The sequence below is a fragment of the Zalophus californianus genome, chromosome 6 (genome assembly GCF_009762305.2).
Source record: "Zalophus californianus isolate mZalCal1 chromosome 6, mZalCal1.pri.v2, whole genome shotgun sequence".
Classification (NCBI taxonomy): domain Eukaryota; kingdom Metazoa; phylum Chordata; class Mammalia; order Carnivora; family Otariidae; genus Zalophus; species Zalophus californianus.
The window spans coordinates 46,551,465-46,575,945 of record NC_045600.1 but is presented as its reverse complement, the minus strand read 5'-3'; the positions used below and the strand labels follow the sequence as shown (position 1 = coordinate 46,575,945).

General features: G+C 46.1%; 1 protein-coding gene across 3 annotated transcripts in view; it reads right to left on the bottom strand.

The window, feature by feature from the left end:
• The window catches only part of NID2 (nidogen 2), a 58,547-nt gene extending 38,967 nt beyond the window's left edge, over nucleotides 1-19,580 (bottom strand). For 2 of the 3 annotated variants that reach the window (XM_027569933.2, XM_027569935.2), the window contains exons 1-4: nucleotides 18,737-19,578; nucleotides 17,786-18,094; nucleotides 10,084-10,316; nucleotides 4,677-5,398 (exon numbers count right to left, since the gene is read on the bottom strand). In XM_027569933.2, coding sequence (XP_027425734.1) covers nucleotides 4,677-5,398; nucleotides 10,084-10,316; nucleotides 17,786-18,094; nucleotides 18,737-19,183 — 1,711 coding nt within the window. In that variant the 5' untranslated portion in view covers nucleotides 19,184-19,578. Of the gene's footprint in view, nucleotides 1-4,676; nucleotides 5,399-10,083; nucleotides 10,317-17,785; nucleotides 18,095-18,736 lie in introns of all 3 variants that reach the window. The other variant, XM_027569936.2, reaches the window with a different exon arrangement.
• Nucleotides 19,581-24,481: the final 4,901 nt, after the last annotated feature.

The window sequence follows — 24,481 nt, the reverse complement described above, 5'->3', positions numbered from 1 at the left end:
TTTTATGGATGAGAAAAAAGAGGCCCATGGACATGATAATGGCCTTCTGGCTCTAAATCCCATGCTTTTTCCATTACACGGGGCAGTACTCATGTGTGGCCTTTGGAATCACCAGGGGACCTGGTTTAAAAATGCAGATTCTGGTTCAGACAGCGGAGGAGGAGTGTGGAAATCCACATTTTAAAAAGAAGGGCCCCAGGTGAGTCAGGTGCAAGTGAACTAGAGCTCACCCTGAGAAATACTTTTTCTTCCATGGCCTCCTTTCTCCTGAATTTACCCAGAGGCTACCTTTCGTAGACCCTCCTGGGACCCACTCTGCCCGAGAGCACCTGTCACAGAGACTCAAACAGTAGAGACAAGTCTGCTGGCTTTTCAGGGCACAGCAGGAGGGCGGAGGCCAGCCAGGTTTGAAGCACTGAGTTTGCAAAGGCTCTGTGAACTGTGGTTAGACAGCGGGTAAAGCAGTCTTTACATGAGGACTTTTAGATCTTTTTTTTTTCCCATTTAATGCTTTTTTACTCTTCTCATATCCTTAATAGAAAGAAAAATGGGTACATAAAAGAAGCAAAGGCAGGGCCAAGGATTTGTCCTATTTGGGAGTTACTCATGAAAATGGAAAACTCTGCACCAGATTTGATCTGTCCTTCAGTCTTCATTTTGCCAGCAACATTTAAGCACCTGTCTGCAGCCTTGGGCCTGCCCTCCTTTGTTAAGGGTCTGGCCCAGCCACGTGGAAGAGGGAAGGCGGGCGTGTTCCAGGCACAGTGTGGGAGCACAGAGGGGATGGAGGGTGTCCAGAGTGGGGCTGCCCCTGGCAGCTGGAGTGACTTTTACTTTTAACAGCTTTTACTAAAGAAAAGGACCCACACTTTCACTGCAGGGAAGATCTTCCCAAGTCTCCCTGCCTTGAAGAATGATTGATTAGTAAGAAAAACCACATCTAACTTTCTAATGAAAAACAGTGGCTTGCTTTTTCCTCCCGTTTTCATGTTTATTCCTGGCGTGTGTGTCTGTGTGTAGTGTACAGTGATGCTGGCTGGGCAAATAGTTATTAGGACCATGACGCCAGCAGGCTCTGCCATGCAGGTGTCTTCACGGGTATGGGAGGCCTTGGTGTTCACAGACCCCGAGCAACCTGGAGCTGTACTCGGGAGAGAGGCTTTCTCGTCTGGAAGGCGGGGTGGGGAGGCAGAGCCTGCTCTAATCCATTGCGGGGTGGAAGCCGCCTGAGTAACACATTCCTGCAGCCTTTCCCAAAGCCAAAAGTATGGTGGGACTAGAAGCCGCAGGGAAATCCCTGTGACACCCTGGGCTTTCCCGGCTCGACTGCCATCTAAGGAGAAACACGAGGATCCAACAATGGAGTATGAAGAGGTTTTGAAAGCCAGGTGTCCCTCCCCCTTTCTAACTCACCATGCAGCTGGAGGCAGGATGCCGCTCCTTGTAGCACCACCTCAGCAGGCGTAAGGATGGCTAAGAGCTCTGGAAGTCATCATCCCTGCTCCCCACCACACAGGTGGTCCTGGTCAGCTGTCGTCCTCACCTCGTTCACCCGCCCCCTTGACTCTCTCCCTCTTTCCATGTCCACACGTCAGTCCTCTGTGCGGACTGTTTCCTCAGTTTCCCTCTCTGGACTCAGACTCTGACCCCATGGGCTGGCTCAAGGCCCTCCTCCTCCACGAAGACTTCCCAAACTGCAGGGACACATGGGTCAGCTCACAGCTGGGGCCAGTCCTTCCATGGCTTCCTTGCCTCTTACTCAGACAAGTCAGTATTTCCAGGCTTCAGTTTCTTCCTCTGTAGCATGGGAAGACTAACAGTATCTACCTCACAAGGCAGTTCAGAAGAGCGATCGTGACAGCACAAACTAAAGCAAGTTCCCACTGAGTGTCCCGGTGGGAATGCAGGAAATGCCAGCCCAAACTTCTACTGGTGCCTCGGTCAGAGGACACGTGGCAGGTGCGCACGTAACTTTCTGGGCTGTCGACAAGCTCCTGGAGCTCCCTGGAGAAACAAGACACCTCAGACTGAGGATGCTTGCATTTCCATTTCATGGCTGGTTCTGTGCTCTATGAAAACAGACCAAAGCGAATGATACACTTGAGGCCAGAACTGGAGGGTGGTTGGGACATTCTTGCGTGGCGTACACATGTTCTGAAAAGAATCTAGATTTCTCAACAAGAAAAGTCTGTAAAAAGAGTCCCTAAGGGCGAAAAAAATTTTTGAAAAGAAAGGGAGAGATATTTGGGGTTTCTTTAGCTAAATCTTAAGATCTTTGTTTGGCAAGATGACTTCTAAGTTGAAAAGGGAAATTAAAGTATGGGGCTTGGAGCTTCCCATATTCAATTTTGGTTCTCACAGCTACTTCACGAGGTCTACACTTCCTCCATGTTATAGCTGGGGAAAATGAGGGTCAAACAGAGTATACATCTTACCCCAAACCACACAGCAGAGCTGGGAATCAAGCTCGAGTCCACCTAATACCAAAATCCCTCCTTCTCCATGCCATCAGTAGAAACAGCCAGGCAGGATGGCTCACGGCTGGGCCCTTGTAGGCAATGTTCTGTGTGCGTCTCTGACACCCCCACCCACCAGCTGTCCCAGAGGAAGTCCACTTCTGCCTGACGGACCTCTGGGGTGCCAATGTTTCATCTGGAAAAAAAAAAAAGTATCTAACAACTGCATGGTTCCATAATCCACGCAGTCTTCCTAAAGCCTGAGGTGAAAACAGAAGCTCACCCATTTTCCCTCTCTGCTTTCAGGTTTTAAAGTCTTCCCTCTGTGCTAACATGCGGTTGCTGATTTTTTTTGTCCTTCAAGGTTCAAAAATGTCCAGTTAGATATTTTTTTCAAAATGTCTTAGTGTATTAACCAGCTTTTTCATATGCATTCTGCCATCCCTAAGACGTCAGGAGTGGACGCCCTCCAGCAGCTGCTAAATATCAGAGTTCATGCCCCAGAAGCATGATGGCTGCCGTCTCTGTTCTCAACGTTCCTTAAGCCTCCTCCCTGTCACTCCAGTGAGCTCAACCTCTCAGAGCTCAAAGCAGGCTGTGCAGCCTCTTCTTCTGAACTCTTTAATAAATCACTCCACAAATCTGCTTCTTCATATTCCAACCTCTTCCCAGGGCAGGAAAGCACAAGCGAAAAGACCATTTTAGGATTCCATCTTCACTTCAAAATCCCTTGACTAAAAATCTTTGATACTTGGCTTTACATTTTCTTTAGATATATGGAATTTCCACTGAAAAGTCAGGAGGTTGTCAGAAGGGTGTGAAGGTTCTGAAGCCTTCCAATCAAATTCACATCTTGGATCTGACAGAAATGTAGCCCTTCGGCACAAATCAAGGCCCGGTGACTCAACAAGCCTCTTGGCTAGTCTCTAGCCATCCCCCACCCCATTCCTACCTCTTTAAATCTCCTATAATTAGAGCAGCCACCATTTATAAAGGATCAACCGGTGCAGACACTGAGAACTTTGTTATCTCATTTAGTCCCCTCAGCAAATTTAGGAGAAATCCGAGAGGCTTGGGGGTTCCGTGAGTTGCCTCAGGTCACCCAGCAAGCGAGCGTGCAAGCAAGTGAGGCAGCTAGGATTCAAACCTAACTTTGACACCAGTGCTCTCCCTCTAATCATGACACGATGCCACTTTCATCACAAAATAGTTTCTTTCCTCCTAAAATAGCACTTCTTCAAGCATATTCTTACAGATCACTACCACAGCAGAAGAACACAGAAGGCCCTCTTTGCTGGGTCAACATGTCTTTACTACAAAAGAATGGGAAACAGAAAAGGTAGGTGGGGGGGGGGTGAAGGGGGAAAGACGTCCTGAAGAGTGCTTTCACCTCTGGCCCCTTTCCTCCTATTAGAGGTCAGATGAGCAGTCCCTGGAACAAATGGAATGAATCCCTGCTCAGTTTCCCACTCACGTGTTTACATCCCTGACCGGGAAGAAAGAACTGAAGTGACAAGTCTCAACTGGGAGGAGAAGGCAAAATGGCTCCATGTCTGTATTAATTAACCACTGCCTCCTCCCGGCATTTCTTTTCTGGCCCCTCACTCTGGTCAGTGAGTCATGGAATGAGGACGGGACTCCAGGGAGGTGAATACCACAGCTGCACAGCCATGAACCAGAAATGACAAGACACAGGTGGCTAGCAACTTTCTTACCCTGTGGGTCTCTGCTCCCACACACCACCGATGCATCTCTAAGCAAGGGGAGCACAAGCGTTGTCCCACAACAGAGAACGAATCGGGAATGTTCATCTGAGCCAGCACAACCAGCCACTTAAAACTACAGCCTTAACCCCTCCATCCCTGTAATTTATATGAAACCTCAGAATGTTTCACCTTTGCTGAACTTTCAAACTGAAATACTTCATTACACTCGAGAGCGTAGCTGGCCCAAGCAGCCTAGTTCTTCCGCACTTGCTTCATGAGGCCCGTTTGTAAAAAAACATTATTAATGGTCAAGAGACTCCAACAGAATTTGCCTGCCAAGATTTATCTGGCAAAGGAAACATACTCCGTCTCCTGAAACATAGGTTTAAAAAGTCTGTTCCAATCTTCGTTTTGCTAAACGTTGCGCCATCTCACTTGAGAGAAAAAGCGCAACTCTGTGCAAATCAGCATTTTAAAAATGAAACCCCAGCACCCGGTCCCGCCAGGCACTTACCCTCAGTGCTGGAACCGATGACATCCTCCACGCCTAGCACTTGCCTTCCCGGGCCCAGCAGTGGAGTGTGAGCGGGCGCGGGGTAATTTAGAAGAACGGCCTTTCCCTCAGGATGGACTGGAGGAACATCCTCTTCTGAAGGTGGTGCCCCTCCCTCTGGGTAGGGAGATGGGGCTCCCCGGGCAGGACCCAGCAAATCTCCTTCTATCTCTGATGCAGCCGGGCCTCTGGTCCCCCGCTGTTCCCAAGACTCGACCGGGCCATTTAAACCTGGGGCATCTACCCCGCCCAGAGCTCTCCCCTCTTTGGCTTGAGGGTCGAAGGTGGCAGATTCGGTTTCAGGGTAGAGGGGCCGATCACTAGCGGTCAGCTGTGGCAAAGGGGAGGCTGGGTCAGATTCCGACGGAGATATCCCACCTCCTAAAGGTCTTGGCTCAGCTTTTGGCTGGAAGGAAACATCAATCCTGCTGTGGCCATCCCAGGCGTCCTCTGGCTCACTTGGGGAGTATTCCACTTCTCCCTCATTCTCATCATAATAATCCAGATTGTCCTCAGTGTAGTCACTTCCTGGGGCTGCCGTAGGGCCGAAGGACTGCTCCGGGGGAGGTGAAGGGTGGGCTTTGGTAAGGTCTCCTCCAAAGGTGGCTGGCCTGATATTGTCCAGTGGGGAGGAGCTGCCGATATGAAAAGCCCACACTCCAGGAACCCCCACGTTGCTCTGTCTAAATTAAAAGGAAACAGTGCATGACACAAGTGTCCATTTACCCACCATCCCACAACAGTGAGCAATTCATCATAAAACTGAAAGGCTATTAAGATCAGATTCAGAGTTTTCACTAGTATAAAACCAAATAAAAACCAGGCCTACATGCTAACTAAAAGGAGTATACTGGAATTTTGACATAAACTACCTCTTATTTAACATTAGGTTTCAGAATGCTAGACCATCAAATTAGAAATCTGCTCTAAAATTCACGTTTTGTCTAAAATCTGGTTATTTGAAAACAAATAGGGAATGTGGGAATACTTTATACTTTCTCTACTTTTAACACACTCAGGAAAATGTATGCTTAAAAACCTTTGCCAAACACTTAAACAATAATGACTAGAACATACTTCTGAGACTTAGTCATGTACCAAATGCTTAATGTTCTTCGATACAATCTGCAAGGTAGGGGCAGTGATCGTGCCCAATTTTACGGAGGAGAAAATAGGTTTAGAGAGGCTAACCAATCTTCTTAAGGTCATACAACAAATAATTGGCAGAGCTTGGACCTGAATTCAGCACTGACACCAAAGCCCATGCTCCAAACATCTACATTATGTCAAAAAAACCAATATACTGAATTATCAGCATCTGAATTATCATTGATCTACAGAATGTTACAGACAGTTCCCTGTTCAATCACATGGATTAATCAATTAACTGACATACAACGGCGAGTTGATGTAAAAAAAAAAAAAAACAACTCAAAGAAAAATAAAAGCCCACGTCTAAAAAATGTTGAGCAAGTCAGAACAAAGTTAAGGGGAATATAAAAAGGCAGTTTAGTCAAAATGCCATGGGTTATAGGTGAGAGGTGTTCAGAAACATCTGGAACCAGAGAGCTCATGCATTTTCTTTACTAGAAAAGAACATGGACCCCATTCAGTCTTCCAAATGTTCCAGTGATGCATTATTTTAGTCAATGATACATTCTAAAGAGAACAACTACATATAAGATTTCTAAAAATTAAAAAAATAAACTTTGAACAAACAAGGGTCTGGCTAGCTTGAATGCACCAGTTTCTATACTTCTCTGGTAATGTGCAAAATACCAGGCTCAAAGTCCCCCATCTGGGATTTCCTCAAAAGTCAGTCAGTGAAGTGTAAGAGTTAAAGACTAATAAGATAATAAGAAATTTATCCAAGCATTATAAGAACAAGAGACTTTTGCTGATTTGGGTAGGTACTGATCACATTCACATGGATTCCTATAGCAGTAGTATTTTTCAACACAATTCTGAGAATGTCCCTTTCCCTCCTTTCTTCTCTTCACCTCTCCCTCCCTCTCTCTCTCGTATGTGTGTGCACATGCGCACGCATATAGTTGTTTCTGCTGCTATTATAGTTACTTTGGGGAAAGAGGAGCAGAGAAAGCAAAACCATGATCCTTTGTGCAACATGCTATGTATACTTGGTATGTTCTTAGATTTAATGTTGGTGTTTTTTGGCAAGCAAATAAGGAACACTTTAGTAAAAAGAGAGAGTCCTGAAGATCTGAAGATACTGCCTTTATTATCACATCAGCGGTGTTGCAGCTGTGAAATTTCTTCTTGAGGTTAGAGAAAACTATTAAAGCTTCAAAGAATAGGAAAATACAAATTCTGGCAGAAAGAAACTAAGTAATATAACCTTCTAATGAAATATAAATCACTACCTTGGCTTTTGTCATCGTGCGTGATGGAGAAGTAACCAATTTGAGTTTATCCTAAAATCCGAGGTCATCTGGAAAGCTTGGTGATAGAATTTATTTTCTAGAAAGGAAAACAAGGCTACAAAATGGGATGACAGTGCCTTCCTCCCTGGGTCGTTAGGAGGAGTAAGTAAGAAAGCCACATAAAATGCCTAGCATGAGGCTCTGCACATAATTAGTACTCAGTAATTACAATTTGTCTTCGAGGAGATAGAAAAGTATAATCTCGAAAAATACAAATGGGTAGATTCACATTTAAATTGCCAGAAGAGGAGTTATGCCAAATCCACTATGAATTACATAATTTATTACCTTTAAGCTTAAAATTATGAGACAAATATGAGGAAGACAAAGATTCTGTTGACTAGAAAAATAACTTTATTCTTTAGAGATGCACACTGAAGTATCTAGTATTTCGTATGAGCATGATGTTGGTAATTTACTTTAAAATTCTTAAGCAAAAAAAATGATGAATATTGGCAAAATGTCAACAACTTCTAAATCTAAGTGTTGAGCTTTTGGGCATTCATTCAGCTATTCCCTCCACTCTTCTGTGTACTTTTGAAAATTTAAATAGTGAAAAGTAAAACAGAAGATCAAATTGGGGAACATTTCTACAATTTGGAGGTAGAGAAGACCTTCCCAAGAATAACAAAGATCTAAAATCGTAAAAGAGCAGTAACTTTGCCAACCCTAAACTTACAGCTTGTAGATGGTAAGAAACTTTAAAGATGAATGACTGGACAAAATTATTCACACCGTATAAGAGGATTAATTTCCTCACTATATTTTTTTCTTATTTATAAGAGCTCTTTGGACACACCTGGACAGAAAACAGCAAAGGACAGGGGCAGAGAAGTCACGAAGATAGATAAATGGCTATTAAACATATGAAAAGGTGTTTGGTTTCACTAGTAATCAAGTAAATTAAGAGTGAGAGTATGAACATTTGACACCAACCAGATTCACAAATACTGAAAAGAAAAGAAGCTGCCGATCACAGCTCTATCTTATTGGTGAGAACATAAACTGGACATTCCTGAAGGGCAGTGTGTTCATGTTTGTCAAAATGTTTGACTAAGTATAGCTTTTCTTGGCAATTCTACTCTCAAGAAGTTATCTTTCATGGAAATGAGAATCCGACCAATGTGTGTTATGCTGTTTACTGCAATGATATTTATAAAAAGAAAATAAAAAAACAAGTTAAACGTTCATCAATAAGTTATTATCTTAATAGTATATAAATATGACACGATGTTTTGTAGCCTTAAGATAATAAAACAAACATCTTCCTGAATGATACCTCTAAGACAGTGATAAGTGGGAAAATGTCACATGTATAGCAAAAGAACCATATTGGTTTTAAAAAGTTCTTGCATTCTAGAATGACTACAAATACCGGCTAGCACTTGAAGTGGTGATGGTGGGTAATTCGTACTTTTACTTCGCATTATTCTGCTTTCTTTTTTATGATAAGCATGGGTTATACTAAGGAAAAATCCCTCTGTCAGTCCCATGTCTTCTGTCCTCGTCAAGCAACTCAGAGGTATCTAGGAAGCATCAAAGATAAACGGATCCAGGCACGGAGGAAGGTACATGGGGGTGCTGTGTGTGACCCGTTCATCTGTCCACCCTACCGGAGTGCAGGCAGCTCATGTGCGGGGCCTGTGCCTCAGATACCTTTGTATTTCAAGTGCTTGGCCCATTGTGATCTCTCAATAACGTCTGAGGAGTAGAGAATCTGGGGGCTCCAGAGTGGAAGAGGAAAGTGGAACCAGAGGAGAGAAAGCAAGGAGCTCAGTTTTCTCACACCTGGACTTAAAGGCAGCCTGGAAGGAGACCTAAAGATGCCCAAGGTGGGTCCTAAGACTGGGAAAGGAGACCAGGCTTCGGCACAAAAGAAGTAGTTTGGGTTCTCAGGCTTGTGCTTGAATTTTTGCCACTGAGTAACTTCGAGGTCACAGGCAACTTAACTTCCCTAAACTCATTTGTCAAATTGAGAAAACAATAGAACTTACCTCCTAGGATTCTTGTGAGTTTTAATTAAGATAACTTCTGGAAAGTGTTTTACACAGTGTTTGGCAAATAATAAGCTCTCAATAAATGTCAGCTCTAGGTAACCATATTTGGTGGTAGGGCCTGCTCCCTGGCCGCTGAGCAAAGCAGATGGCACGCAAAAGTGTAAGGGCTTCCAGTGCCCAGGAATAATGTAATGGAAGGGAGAAGCAGTTAAGCAAGGCTAAGTAACCAATGTATTCTGCCTGGCTTCTAGACCAGGATTTGGGAAAGGAATAAAAGCAAAGATATTTTTTCACAAGCCCTAAAATTAATAAATCTCAACTGGTGCTAACCCAGATATGGCGCTATGTGGACTGACAAACAGCAAAAGGGGCTTATTATTATGCTAGCAGGGTAAGCCTCTGATGGGTCGCAGGAATGTGCTGGCTACCTCATGGAAAACCAACCAGTATGGTTTCAGTTAATGAAGCCATACAGAAACCCTGAGACCTTTAAATGCTACCCATGTGTCTGGTTTTCCCTTTTCCCCAAATTACACTATTCTTGATTTAACTTTTAACATGTATCTGTCTAAAAGACTAATTCACAACATCTCCTCCTTGTGAAATGATTAACCTGGAAAAATCTCACTCTGGGCAGTTATATTACTGGATATTTTTATGTGGCTCCAAGAGCAATGTTTTTCATAGCAAGCCTCAGTGGCTGTGCAAACATATACACACTGTTCTGTTTCCGGTATCTATACCCAATAAGGCAGGAAGAATAAAGGGTCTTTTATATTTTGGTGAATTTGCTCCTCTCAGGGTCTAATGTGGTGTGTGGTTTTGACCTGACCTTAGAAGCCACCAAGATATTATTTAATGGTCTTATGGCTACTCGAGTTTGGGTAGCTCCGAAGGGTCCTTACATCAGACAGGGAAGGGCTTACTTACTGGTAGAGATTTTTCACAGACTGTTCAGTGCTAGTCAAGCTGAAATAGGGTCCCTCTCTCTTCAGGTCATCGATCTCCCCTCGGCAGAAGCCCACCCGAGCGGGAAGCTCGAGCTGCACGTTGTAAGACTCCTTGGGGCGGGTTCCAAAGAACTGAAGGCCATTGGCAGGGTAAAGAAAGAGGGCGTAGGTATCAGACTCATCAGATGCCAAAACTGCCTGGAAAGTGTTCAACTATGAAAAACAAAAAATAGGAAATAATCTTAATAAAACAAACAAGAAAAAACAGAATGCAAGCAAAGCATCATAAAGTACAAGGGTCTTCCCCCTTCTCAGAACTCCTCCAAATTGCTTTTATATATTTTATTCTTTTTAATTTCCTCTTCAAGTTGTAATTGTGTAAGCCATATTATCATAATCCTCCTTTATCATTTAATACTTGAAATATGCGTAGGTAAGAACCACAGGTTACAAAAATAATGTTTTTAAGGTTTCAAACTTCTCTCATCCAAACCTCTTTAAGAGCTAAGAGCAAGTCCAAAATTAACCTGTATATTCCCACAGCCGCTGCCCTAGTTTACTGCCCTGGGCACTCATGTGGATCATTCATTCATTCATTCATTCATTCACCTGTTTACTGAACGCCTATTATGGGCAGGCACGGTGTTAGCCATTGGCTGATCAAAAGGCCTCCTTACTGTTCTCACAGTCTTGCTCTCTTTTCTCTTTCATCTGCCTTTTCACACCAGCACCTGAGTTATCCAACCCCCCTTTCACAGACCCGGAAACAAGACATGGGGGCTAACAGATCTGCCTAAGGTCAGGTAGCTGGTACATGGTGGCAGGCCAGCCCGCTCCAGAGTCCATGCCCCGCACTGCTAGTCCACCCCAACTACTCCTTAGCATCCCATTCAAGGTGGTTTATAACTGCCCCAAACTCTTCTCCCGGGTTTAGATCCACTGCATCCTCATCAGACTATGTCATATTCCCCCCCACCCCCCGTGCCATGTACTTTAATGCTTCTGTATTTTTGCTCATTTTTCCCTGTGCCAGGAAACCCTCCTCACCCTCTAATGCTGCCCTTCTGAGGTATTCTATGATTCCCTGTAGATTTATTTCTGTTCTCTGACCATCCATAACACCGGGTGTTTCTGGTTACCGTTCCAGTTACCATCCACCTCATTTTGCCTGGTTAGCTGTTTAAGTGTTTGTAAACTCCACTTATTAATAATTCACTTGCACCTTAATTCAGCCAAGTGCCTACTAAGCTAGACATTATGCTTGGTGCCGAAGGAAAAGGGACCGAAGGAAGGGAGACTCTCACACTTAGAAGGGAACAGCCGTGGCTGGCATTTAGGAGAGTTGGTGGAGAAGACAGTGGAGGCCAGAGAAGGGCGTGTGAGACGTTAGGCTTAGGTGCGGAGGTGTCCCCACAGAGGTGGCCTGTGAACGTTCATAAACACAGGAGGAGCCAAGCAGACCAGAGTGAGAGACCAGGAGTCTGAATTAGCCGCAAACTCAGCACCCAGGCCCTCATAAAATCACTCCTTAAAGTTCAATTTACTCTTGTATTTTCAGCCAGATAGTTTTTGCCTTTACCTACGTAATGCTATCTCCACCCACACCCCCATATGATCTGTTAGTGGTACTTCCTTATCTTAAAAAAGTATTATATTTAGGAGCCTGAGAACTCTTCTCTAAGTCCCCCTCTTTTTATAATTTGGTAGGGAACTGGGAGCTATTTATAAATACTACTACTTCCTAAATAATGTGACTCTTAGAAATATTATTTACTGGTAAACGGTATCATTTCTCCATTTTGCTAGACAGGCAAAAGTAGGCACAGAGAAGAACATCACATCTTACTAAATAAAATAGCAAACAACAGGAAAATGTCCTGCATTTGGTTCTGTCCTGGGCCCTTCCCCATATGGTGCTCAGACTCTTCCAATGTTTATTCTTCCTTTCAGTGCTTAATTGCAAAGTATAGTTTTGACACTTGGCTGATAACACAAATTAATTCAGGTGTTAAATGCTTTTCAAGGAAAAAAAGCACACAACCTTTCTTTTTGCTAATATAGAAACACTTACCTTATTTCGCTTTTTTTCCTTTTTTAAAGATTTATTTTTAAGTAATCTCTGCACCCAACATGGGACTCGACCTTACAACCCCGAGATCAAGAATGACATGCTCTACTGACTAAGCCAGCCAGGCACCCCTGCTTTCTTTCTTGAAGCTCACACACTTCAAGATGGCGGGGGTTGGGGGGCAGTATATTTGTTATTTTTGCAGTTGTTGATTGTTTCATCAGCAAAGTGCCTGTTCCAGAAACAAAAGGCAAAGGATGTTTTCTAGAATTTCTCAAACTAGGAAACCATAACTTCTGCCAAATGTAAACAAAGCCTCTTCTGCATCATGTCTATACATAATATATACTACATCATCGATTAACGTTGATTCCATAACGTCAGAGTACTCCTTTAGTCAGAATCAACAAAGTTCAGCTGGGGGGGAGGGGTGGGGAAGGAAAGTACTTCAGCAAAGAGAAAGGACCTGTTGTATGTAACAAGCTGGGCTTTCAAAGCTCCTGGCATTGATTACTTACAACAAATGTAAGATAGGAAGAATCCTGGTTCTAAGTTTAGAGAAATTCTGTTAAGATAAGGAGGGGGGTCCCACAGATTGTGAGGGAACTGAAGGGGATGGGGGAGGAGGGGAGGGAGAAAATAAACAGAGCTGTGAAGGGGAGTGTCTGGCTTTTACTGTGGAGTCTGGGAATTTAGCACTTTATTTTATTCATTCTGTCAGTCAATAAATTCATTTCGATGAAAATTTATTCAGTGCCTTTTATATGCCATCCCTGAGCCAAGCACTTACTATGCAGGTGGCAAGGCTTTATTTAATTTACTTGTCTCTACTGACATAGGCAAAAAGGAGGATTTTAGATAGAATTTATGATCCCAAAGTACAGGCCAAAAGAGTTTGGCTGTTTAAAAAAAACCACCCACACACCAAATGATCACTTTTAAAGTTCTCTCCCTTGGCTCTACAAAATTCTACATCTAACTGCTAAAGAGCACACTTCACGAAGTCCTGAAGGACTCCTCCTCCCAAAGCACTCCTCGACTAGCTTCCAGACCGGAAAGGTCTTCACATTCCTGGAGACGAGCGCCTTTGCAAGAACCACACATGCTCTGTCTCTGAATTTAAACCCTCAGATGGGCTGCCAAACCCCACAAAAGGGTCACCGGTTCCCAACTTCCTCAGGATCCCAGGGAGGAGAGAGGGGCCTCCATGGGAAGATGAACAGCACAGAAAGGATCAGGGCCAGGGGCTGCCTGGCTTCAAGGTTTCTGCCATCCTGTTATCCGAAAGAGAGAAAAGCCAGAGTTGTCAGCAGAAACCAGGCAGGCTCCGACTCTCCCTCTCACGTATGGGACATCACCAAGCAATGCTGACCTGACACTCGGCAGAGCCAGGCTGATGGATACAAAACATGCCCCTCTACAAGCTTCTAAATTTGCAATTCATTTAATTAACTTCAGCCATGTGATATCACTGACTTCTGGCCGCCAGGGTTTGGGTTGAGCACTAACCTCCACTCCTTAATACACTTCCCCATCTCCCAGCCCCTGTAGGTCACTGTCACAGGCCTGATCTTCTCTCATTCATTGGTGTGCCCTAAATCCTACAGATCCTGCCCCAAATTCAAAGATCTGTGCTCTAGTCTCTAAGGTAACATCCTTCCTGACACTTAGTCTTTAGCGAAACTTAAGCATTTCATGAACCAATTTCCATATATGTCTCTATTCAGTACAGCTTCATAGTATATTTTAGCCTCAGGTTAGACGTCTTCAGATGGACCCCAGACCTCCCCTCTTCCGGACCTGAGCTCCAGAAGTCAAAAAGCTACAACAAAGTCCTTCTTTTACCTCTCCTCCTCTCTGTGGATTTGCCCCCCTCCGTCAACAACAGTCGTCCTTTGAAATAAGTCAACACACCTTAGTCCCCACACTGAGGCTCCACGACTCCCCTCATCCATGTCTCCTACCTCAGCTCTCTCAGCCTGCTCCCAGGACAAGGCCTTGCTCAGAACAATTTCTCCTGCTGCCTTGTTCTCAAGATCCATTCTTTCAGCCCTTTTGGCTCAACTTAAATTCCAGGTCAAAAAAATAAAAAAAACATCTCCCATATCACACAGATTTGTGTGACCCAGTTCTCCACAGCTCCCATCCGTCAAACAACAACAAAACAATTCTCCCCCTCCCCCAAAAACCACAGCTGAAGTAAACACTAGTCCTCTTTATGTCTCCGTCAACAAGTTCTTTGAAGGTCAATACCATGACTTCTTTGCCCGATAAAGTACCTATGACAGCTGAGGAGTCTCAGATTAACTGAACTGATAAACACTATTTGTTCTTCTTTTTTTTTTTTTTTAAGAGAGCGAGTGCACCACCCTGCCCCCCACCCCGGCAAGCCAGGGGGAGGGAGAGAATCTTAAGCAGGCTCCACGCCCAAGGCACCCAACACAGCAGATCTCACGACCCTGAGACCAAGACCTGAGCCCAAATCAAGAGTCGGACACTTAACCAACTGAGCCACCGAGGCACCCCATATTTCTTCACTTTTTTTTTAGTTGTAGTTACACTTTGCCATTCCTGCAACATCACATACAACATCCTGTCATACCCATCATGAATATCCATGGAGAGAAAGGGCAACAACCGAAAGAGTTTTAAGTGGTAAAGATGCCATTCCGCTGACATCTTCAAGTTTCCAGTAACTTTGCAACATAGGGTTAGTGTGTGAAGGTTTAAGCCACGAAGAACTCACACAGCCCTTCACGCAAGGCAGATTACTGTTTGCCAAAATCTATCTCGAAAGAATTATTAAAATAAGAACTCAAATCACAGGGCTCTTTAAAGTATTCAGAAGAACCTTCAACGTGGGTAATTGAAAATACATCCTCTCTCCAAACAGAACCCTATCTCCTTTCGAAACGAAACAAATTCTGAAGCCAACTCAGCATACGGCAATGTCTGAAGAACGATTTTAACTAGAAGAGAGATGGAATCTACAAATCCTCCTGTACTTCCCACCCAAAAGAGACCAGACGGAAGTTGTAGTTCAGAAAACCTAGTATTTAAAGGGTCCTTATGCAAAGGCCTTACATCAGTGTCCTTACAAGATAGAGAAATTTAAAAACCAGAATCTTCCTATCAAGCCAACATGGAGGAGCACAGATTGGCTGAGCATCCACACCCACTAGGTCTAAAAGAATACAGTGACCCCTACTTAAAAATGCCACCTTAGTTAATTCTGACAACAATCCTGTAAGGTAGGCATTGCTCCCCCATTTTACAGGTTAGGAAATAAGAATGAGGCTGAGTCATTGCTTCCAAAGTCACTGGATAACCTTTCATAATGCAGATCTTCTTTCAAAATGTTTTTATATTGTCACGGTCTTCACAACCACCCTGAAAGTTGGATGAAAGAGTGGTATTCCCATGCTACAGATGAAATTGAAACAGTAATTAACAAAGTCACCGTATCTGTCTTATAATTTTTGGTTTCAAATAAGCTGTGAAAAAAATGGAATCTTAAAGCTCTAGTGTGATTTCACCATCCCAGCATGTCTGTGTAACTGCTCATCTCCGATTCATCTCACTCAACTCAACTTCATCCTTATTCTGTTAAAACAGTAAGACAAATGCAGCTGAATTCTCTTCAGAGCCCACAAGCTGGGCGGGGCGGGGGGGGGGGGCGCAGGGCAGAGGGAGCAAGAGGGAAGCAGACTCCCTGCTGAGCAGGGAGCCTGACACCAGCCTTGATCTCAGGACCCTGAGATCATGACCTGAGGGGAAAACAAGAGTCGGTTGCTTAACCACTGAGCCACACAGGCGCCCGATTTTAAATAAGTTTTTTTAACCTTATATAAAAATGAGTGAATGAGTGAATTAATGAATGCAACATAATTCATCTTTCTCCAACCCTCCACCTAGCCCAATGCCCTACACAAAGGAAGGCCAATATATTTGTTTGACTTGAATGTATTCTGATGAACTGAATCACTGAAATATCAAACCCGCATCTGTAAAAAAAAAATTACTCAAGACAAAAACTAAATGCTGCCTGACAAAAAATGAATGTCAAAAAAAAAATTCAAATATCTTTTATTTCCAGATCTTCTTTGAATAGCCTTTTGGGACTATTTCTCTTACAGAACACAAAACAAGAATGGCCACCATCTTGAACTACTCAGTGAGAGCGGGTAAGCTGCTTAATCTTTCAGGGAGGATATGTGCCATCTTTCTATAGCGAAGAAACACTATGATGAGTGAAATAGAGATAAATTATAAGAGTTTCAGCCCTTTGAGTATGAAATTTTTTTTCAAGATTTTATTTGTTTATTTGACAGAGAGAGAGAGAGAGAGAGAGAGAGAGAGAGAGAGAGAGAGAGAGAATAAGCAGGGGGAGCCGCAGGCAGAGGGAGAGGGAGAAGCAGGCTTCCCGCCGAGCAGGGAGCCCGATGTGGGACTCGATTCCAGGACCCTGGGATCATGACCTGAGCCGAAGGCAGATGCTTAACCGACTGAGCCACCCAGGTGCCCCTGAGTATGAAATTTAAATTCAGGTCTTATTTCACAGGAGGAAGCCCTTACTTACTCCAGGAATGAAGAAGGTTACCATTTGCCAAGCCACCCTGGTCCCACCTGATGTCCATTTGGAGTTCTTTAAATGTTGCTGCCAAGCCTACAGGGCTGGGAGCTCGGGTTGTTTTACTTTCTCAAGTAGAGACTATAAAACAAATGGAGGACAGTCCCCTCTAACCCAGGGAGCATGTAAACTGATGTTTGTAGGGCAATTTGGCAAAAGCTATCAAGAACCTTATAAAGTAGATCCTCTCTGGCCCACCAGTTCCACTTCCTGGAATATCAAGTAAGGACATGTGGAAAGATTTAGCTAAAAAAAAAAAAAAAAAAAAAAAAAGTGCTTCACAAAATTATTTATAATGATGAAAAATTGGAAATAACCTTAATGACCACTGGACACAGTGGTAAATTCACTGGGTGGAATATTATGCAGATATTATAAATGATGTTGTAGAAACATATTGAGTGGCAATGAAACATATTCACAATATACTACTGAGTGAAAAAAGTTTACAAAACAGTATGTGCAGTGCGAACCCATTAGTGTTAATAGACAGTGACAGATAAATACAGATATTAATAGGAAAAAAACCTCTGGAAGATATAAATGAAAATGTTTAACAGGGATTATCTTTGAGTGGTAGGAAAATGAGTGAGTGTTCTTTCTTAAATTGCCTGTATTTGCTGATGTTTTCCCTTCAATGAACATATAATTAGAAATAATTCTCATATACTTAGAGGTGATTCTAAAAATAAACAACCAAACAGTGAACTGCCTTGTGTTCTGAGGGCCTTCCGCATCTGCACTGGGGCCCTCATACCCGATCCTTGCTAGAAGTGGCCATCTCTCAGATCCTTAGAGGACGGCCTGGAGAAAACAGCCTTCTTCACTTCGAAGCCACGTCAGCCCTGGTGCCACCAAAGGATACATCAGGTTCAGCCCGAGAGCCGACTCAGAAGAAACTCCAAGCCAGTCCCTGGGCTCCAGCCCAGAATTCCAAACCCATCCCTCCATTGGCTCGGCGGCCAAGCACCCCTGGTCAGTTACCTCTCCTGAGGGCGGCACCCGGCTGCTGGCCTCCTCGTAGGCGCCCACCTGCTCCCAGGTGGCCACGAAGGCGTGGGTGGGGGTGAAGTGCGCCGCGGTGCGCGGGAAGCCTGCGCGCACGTAGCGGGCGGCCAGGCCCAGCACCGCCAGGGACGTGTCCTCACGGTACAGGACCTGGCCCCTGCCCCGGCTCGTGTCGATGTCCGCCAGGAAGGGGGCAATGGCCGGAAAGTCTGTGGGGAAATCATCGTCCACGTACTGGGTTTCCCTAGGGAAGTCCTGAGTGGAGATGATACCGTTGGTGCCCACCTGTGGGAGGAGAGGGACAAAAGGTGACGGTCGCGTACGCGGCAGGACGCCCTCGGGCGGCCACCCGGCTACGCATGGAGGGAAGGGAACCGCCCGGGACTTGAAGCTGCCCCTTTCCTACCCGCTGGGAACCCGATTCCCGATTCAGGGCGACCAGCACAACTTCAGCCAGCTTGCCGCCCGCCACCCCTACTCCACAGCGCGGTGCGATAGGTCCAGGAGCCCTAAAATTCCTGGTTCACGTATCTTCTCACTTCCCGCACAACGCTGGAGAAAACCTCCGGGTCCGAGGAGGGAACGCACTAGCTCTGCAGACGTGCACAGCCTACTCGCCGTCCTTACTGCAAACCCCACTGGCCGCCCCAGCATCCCCACCTCCTTTTCTGTCGGGGCCGCTTATGTAGCTGCGAATGTGTGGGTCTGAATTCTCGCTCTTCCTCTCGAGGTAAAGAAAAGCAACTCAGACATCAGCATCGCTGCAGAGCCACGTCCCACCCCAGGGGCGCTCGGGGACAGCCCGGCGTGAGGACTATTTCCTCCCCTTGGAAGGCAGGGATTCGGTGAGATCCACACTACATCGGCCCGTGGGAAGAAGCTGCGAGAACTCTGCCGGTTCCCACACCAAGCGGGGACTGAACTTACGTAGAGGTAGCTGAACTGGGCTTCGTAGAAGCGCAGGGGACTCGCCAGCTTCACCGGGGCTGAGCTTTCGTCGTCGCCTTCCTGCAGGAGCTGGTCCCCCCGCGACTGCCCGTAGGGGAAGAGCTCGTCTGGGTGCAGCGCCCCGGCCCGGGACAGCAGCAGCAGCAGCAGCAGCAGCAGTGGCGGCGGCCGCAGCGATTGCAACGCCAGTCGCCGGGCTGCCCGGTCCCCTCGCATGCTGGCTCGGCTCCTGGGCTGCCCGGCGGCAGAGCGCGTCCCGGCCCGGCCCGCCAGCCCACTAGCCGCGCCGCGCGAGCCTCCAACCTGGATCCCCGCGGGCGCCCGGGCCTGCCCGGCCTCCGGGCCCTCCCAGCGCGCTGACTGGCTGCGGCCCTCGGCCGGGGACCAATCACCGGCTCGGGGAAAGTTCGACAGCCGCGGCCACATCTGGTTCTTGTTAAAAGTTTTCTAAGGCAGCGGTCGCCGGAGCGGCGGGGCAGGCGAGGTAGAAGCCTCCGGCCAGGGCTGCCCAGAGTGCTGCTCCGCCTCCGCCTCCGCCTCCGCCTCCGCCTCCGCAGTCCGAGAGCGGCCGGACTCGCTCCTGCCCTCCTGCGGGGACTGCTCCGCGGGGTCGGCGAGCCCCTCCCCCGGGACCAAACTGCCAGCGAAGTCCGAGGGCAGCGACGCGGCAGGAGAGGACCTCAGCGCCAAGGGGGAACCCCGCAGCGGCGTGTGCTGGCTGGCGCGACGCGCCCCGCCAGGCTGGCAGGGCGAGGATGTGGTGGCGGGGTCCCGGGTGCCCCTCGCTCTGGAGGCATTGTCGCAGCCGCAGCTCCCTTGCTCCACCCAGAGACGCCCTGCCGAGAAGCGCGCTTTTGTATGAAGCCGGAATGATTGGGGGGAGGGGGGGGTGTCCAGTTCCTAAGTTCCGACCCCCATCCAGAGACTACCGCCTGGGAAGACTGGGCTACCCGCCGAAATGCCCACAGGTCTGGGTCTGGGTCAAGAGAGCGCTGTGTACCATTCCCAGGGAAAACGGGACCTGGAAGGACCATGAAACACTACTGTGTATGATCGGCTCCATGCGGGGCATGGAATGAAGCATCCCATTTGGGCACCAAGCGGAAATGGGTGAGGCGCCAGGGTGGGGGTACCTTGGGTCTCTCACCCGCTGCCTTGCGGGCATCGGGGCTGCCCTTGCGGTGGGCAAGGGGGTGGTAAACTGAGCCGCTCCCTGGGACTGGAAACCAGCTGCTAGATGTGGGGGAACCCCATCCACCAACAACCCCTCTGTGAAGCATCAGGAGCCAGAGGAGATTTTATTACGGCTTTTATTATCAAGAGCTTGAAATTTCCCAGATCATCTGTTTTCCCTCTCTAGCCCCCATGGGGTCCTTGGAAGCAAAGGTATTTAAAAAGAAGGAAAAAAAGCAAGCCTGTGGAAATGCCTTAAGGGATGTTCAAAAGACAAATTTCTTTTTGTGGGTGTTTATTCCAGTAACACAAACCCTTCTGGGCCCACAGGGCCAAGCCCTGAAAACTTTTGAAGATACCAGATTGTGAGACTCACAGTATCAGCACAAAATGGAAAACTGGCCCAAAGCAGTTTGCTTCCTCCGAGTGTGAAGAGTTGCATGCTTGTTACAAAAGTGTATTTTTGTTTGCATATATATGTTCTCATTTCTATGGGAGATAGGTATTTTCACTGTACTGGGGAAGAAATGAAGGCTCAAAGACATGATGTGATTTGACCTAGCCAAGGTCACCTAAAGTTACTCTTTGATATAAAATCCTGCACTGACTTTCTCTAGGTTTTCCCAGTCTCTCAATTGAGCATAATTTTAAAAAGCTAACATTTATGTGGTGGTAATATAAGCTATCAGCTACTAATATAAGCTACCAGCGATAGGCTAGTGGCTTAAAATGACTCCCAAAGGTCCCCGTTTTATGGTGTTCATTCCCTTGTATAATCCCCTTCCCTGGAGTGTGGGCTGGTCTAGTGACTTGAAACCTATAGAATGTGGCAATAGTGACAAGAAGTCACTTCAGTGATTAGGCTACATCTGTCTTGGTCACAGACCCTCTTGTCACTGACTGATGACGCAAGCTGTTATGCTGGGGAGGCCCATATGGCAAGGAACTAAGGGCCGGCTCTGGCCAATGGCCAGCCAGGCACCGAATTCTGCCAATAACCATGTAAGTGAGCTTGGAAATGGATCCTTCTCCAGTCATGTCTTGAGATAATACCTCATCTCTGGCTGACACTTTGATTGCAGCCTTGTGGGAGACCCTGAAGCAGAAGACCAGATCTGGACCCACAGGAACTGTGAGAACTTAATAAATGTGTGTTGTTTTAAGCTATTATAGTTTAGGATAATTTCTTATGTAGCAATAGATAAGTGATACAGCTAGACACTGTGCTAAGGAAACCAAGACTTAGAGGAATTAAAAAAAAAAAATCAGTCAGTTACATGACTTGTAAGTACCAGAGCTGGGATTTGAACTCAGATTTGAACTAATCTGTCTGATTTCTAAACCTCTGCTCTGAAGCAGTAAATCATATTGCCACAAGGTCCTTTGCGAGGCTCTTCTAGCCTGCCTCTCTAACTTCAGCTCTGGCCACAGCTACCGTTTCAGTTGCGACTTTAGTTCTCAAATGCAACCTTCTATTTTATGGCGTAGAACACCTTCACATGCTAGTCCCTCTACCTATAATGCTTTTCCCAATCAGTCGCCTCTAGCCAACACTCATTCATCCTTCAACACTTGAATAAAAAATCATTCTCTTTCCAGAAGTTTCCTGGAAACCACAGTCAGATTGAGAACCCCATGTGTCCTGTGTGTGCCGTTATCATATTGCCAATCCCACCGTATCTCCCCTAATCCCTGACTGCCCCATGTCTCCCTCACCCCTACCGCCACACCTTGAGGGCAGGGACTTTGTCTTACTCGGGGCCTGCCGCAATGCTTGCCTGGCTCATCCGGAGAAACTAGAGAAATGTTTGTTGAATGAGTGAAAGCAAGCAAACCAGCCTGGGGCTAAGATCCATGTCTGCTGACACAAAAGAAACATTCTTTCCCCCGACACCACCTTTCCTGCTAATCTGACCTGAGTTTTGGACTCCTCTTTAACCAGGCTACAGAGCAGCTCCCCTTCCACTGTTTTCCAGTTTGGGTCATTCTTTCATTCATCCATCCAACAACTATTTCCTGCAAGTTTACCATGACAAACATAACTCGGCAAGACACAGTGGAGTGTAATGGGTGACCCCTGACCTCAAGAAACTCTTGAGCTGGTGGGGGAGGGGGGAAACGAAGCAATAATCTGACAAAGCAGCCACGTCACAACGGAGCACAGATTTAGCAGCACAACAAACAAAAAGAGCTATCGCCCTGAGAGGGTGTCACCAGTTCCGAATCGGACGCGGAGTACAACGAAGTAGATCCGATAGGGCAGGGGCTGAAATGAGCAGTGCTGGCTCCCCAGCTGCTTAAAGTGGCCGAATTCTTCTTGAAATACGAGGCTATAGACAGTTGTGCTTGAGCAGACATTCCTTTGAGCTCTTATTCTAATATTATTTTTAAAAGACCATGGCACCCAGTGGTTTCTCCCTTAAAACGTCACTCTGTGTCTTCAGGAAAAGAAAAAATCTGTCATAGTAATTTCCCCGGTCAAAGTAAATACTGGGGAAATACTTCTCTTGTATCCAGTCCCAGAGTAGAATTTCCGTGACTTGCCAGACTGGCTGAAGAGGCAGAGGCCCCTTTGGGGTTGGCAGTTCTAAGAGGACCTCTGTAGACATCTTAGTCCTCTTGGATTGCATCTGCATGGTAGCTCCGAGCATTAGTTGAGAGGTCAGATGATTCAGGTACAGAACTTTTTATCCCAAGCCAGGAATGGTACCAGACGCCTTGTCAAGAGTCTCCACAGTTATATTTTTGTGTGTGTGGTTATATGTCTGTTAGAAATACCGAGACTTCAAGAATGATGATACTTCCTGTTATTTTAATCAACAGAATGAAAACACATTTGCTCCACAGTGTGACAAATAGAGGTGGGGATTCAAGAGCAAGTTCTATGTATAGCCCTGACTGGTATGTGTGTGTGTTTGTACTGGAGGTGGGCTTGGCAGAAAATGTTCTGGTTCTTGTTGCGCACAGTGATTCTTTGCATAACTTTACTATCCATTAAATTCCAGGGTGGGTATATTAGCATGTAGATAAAAAAACAGGGCTGTGCAAATTAGCACATCTCCGCAGACTTAGGCTTAATTGAAATTGTTAGGCCTAAGAAAAACCATGCACTGCTTAGAAGTTCTGAGTAGTGCTTGGGATAGATTTGGTGGGATCCCTTTACATTCTAACGACCTCCAAATATATCCCAAGCCGTAGGCTTTCACTTGAGCTTTTCATTTATATCCCTCCCCAGGTGGGATGACATATCAAACCTACTTCTAGAATTAGATCCACTACTCAGAATTTCTGAGTTTTCAGTTTTTGCTGATGGCAGCAATAGCCACTCCTTCTTGATTACCATTGCCCTGTTTTCTGGTCCTCGTCAGGCTCTCACCCACTAGGCTTTTGTGGCAGAAACAATAGGTTAGCTACCCAACTCATATTCCCAATCTCCTCCCTCGTGTGAATCCACCACAGACGGAAGGAGATGAGTGGTGCTCTCTCGGGTTCTCTTGCAGCTAGAGTCACCATCTAGTGGAGTCCTGGCCAAACCACTAGCAGTGTGCGGAAAGGCTGGTGATTTGCTCTTAACTCGGTGATTTCTGGGGATAGTTGTATCCTTCTCCATTCTTGCTGCCTTACCTGTGGATGTGTTGGTTTGAGCTTGGACAATCCTCTTCTGACCGTAAAGTGACAACTTTGAGGACAAAAGCCTGGCAAAGCAAAAAGACAGGTAGGAGATGAGTGTGTCTTAGTCGGTGAGTAACTGCCTCCCTCCAGACTATGTGTGAGGTGAGAAAACAAACCTACGTTGGTGTAAGCCACGTATGCGCAGCAGTACCTAATCCTGATACTTGGCTAACTCCTCTCTCTACCTCAGTCTAACACACAAATCTGACCACCACATGTTCCTGTCTAGGACCCTTAGGTGGATCCTCCCTCACCTGCAGGCTGCACCGTGAGCTGGAAAGGCCCTGAGGCGTGGCCTCTCTCTGTCACCTCCTGCCCTTTCCTAGCTAGACCTTTAGCAAAACTGAACTATTGGTAGTTCCCCATCCACACTGATAGCTTGACTCCAGTGTGCCCTGTTTATTCTGTTCCTTGCCTGGAACACCCTTCTTATCTTCTGATGATCTCTCATTGCCTCCAGGACTCAGTTCAGACATCACTTCACATGGGCAGCCTCCCAGAGTTCTGGCAGGCTCTGAGGGTTGTAACGCCTGGGCACACTCCTGCCTCGTGTCCTCACCAAAAATACCGAAGTGGTCTATTTATATCTGTCCCTTCAACTGGTTAAAAGGGCCTCAGGGTAGTTTCCATATAATGGCACACTTTAGACTTCTTTTCTTCTCAGGCACTCTTATGGACTCGGTACATCTATTTCAGATCATTTTTACCACAAGCCTGAGCACAGAGAAAGAGACAGGCCTTGATAGGTCACTAAAATGCAAACCAGCCCTGAAGACAGGACCGTATCTTCCTCATCCTAAACATCACAGGTCTAGGAGAGTAGCTGGTACAACATTCTGGGCTGTTTAGGAAACCGCTGTTGATCTGAATTGGGAACAA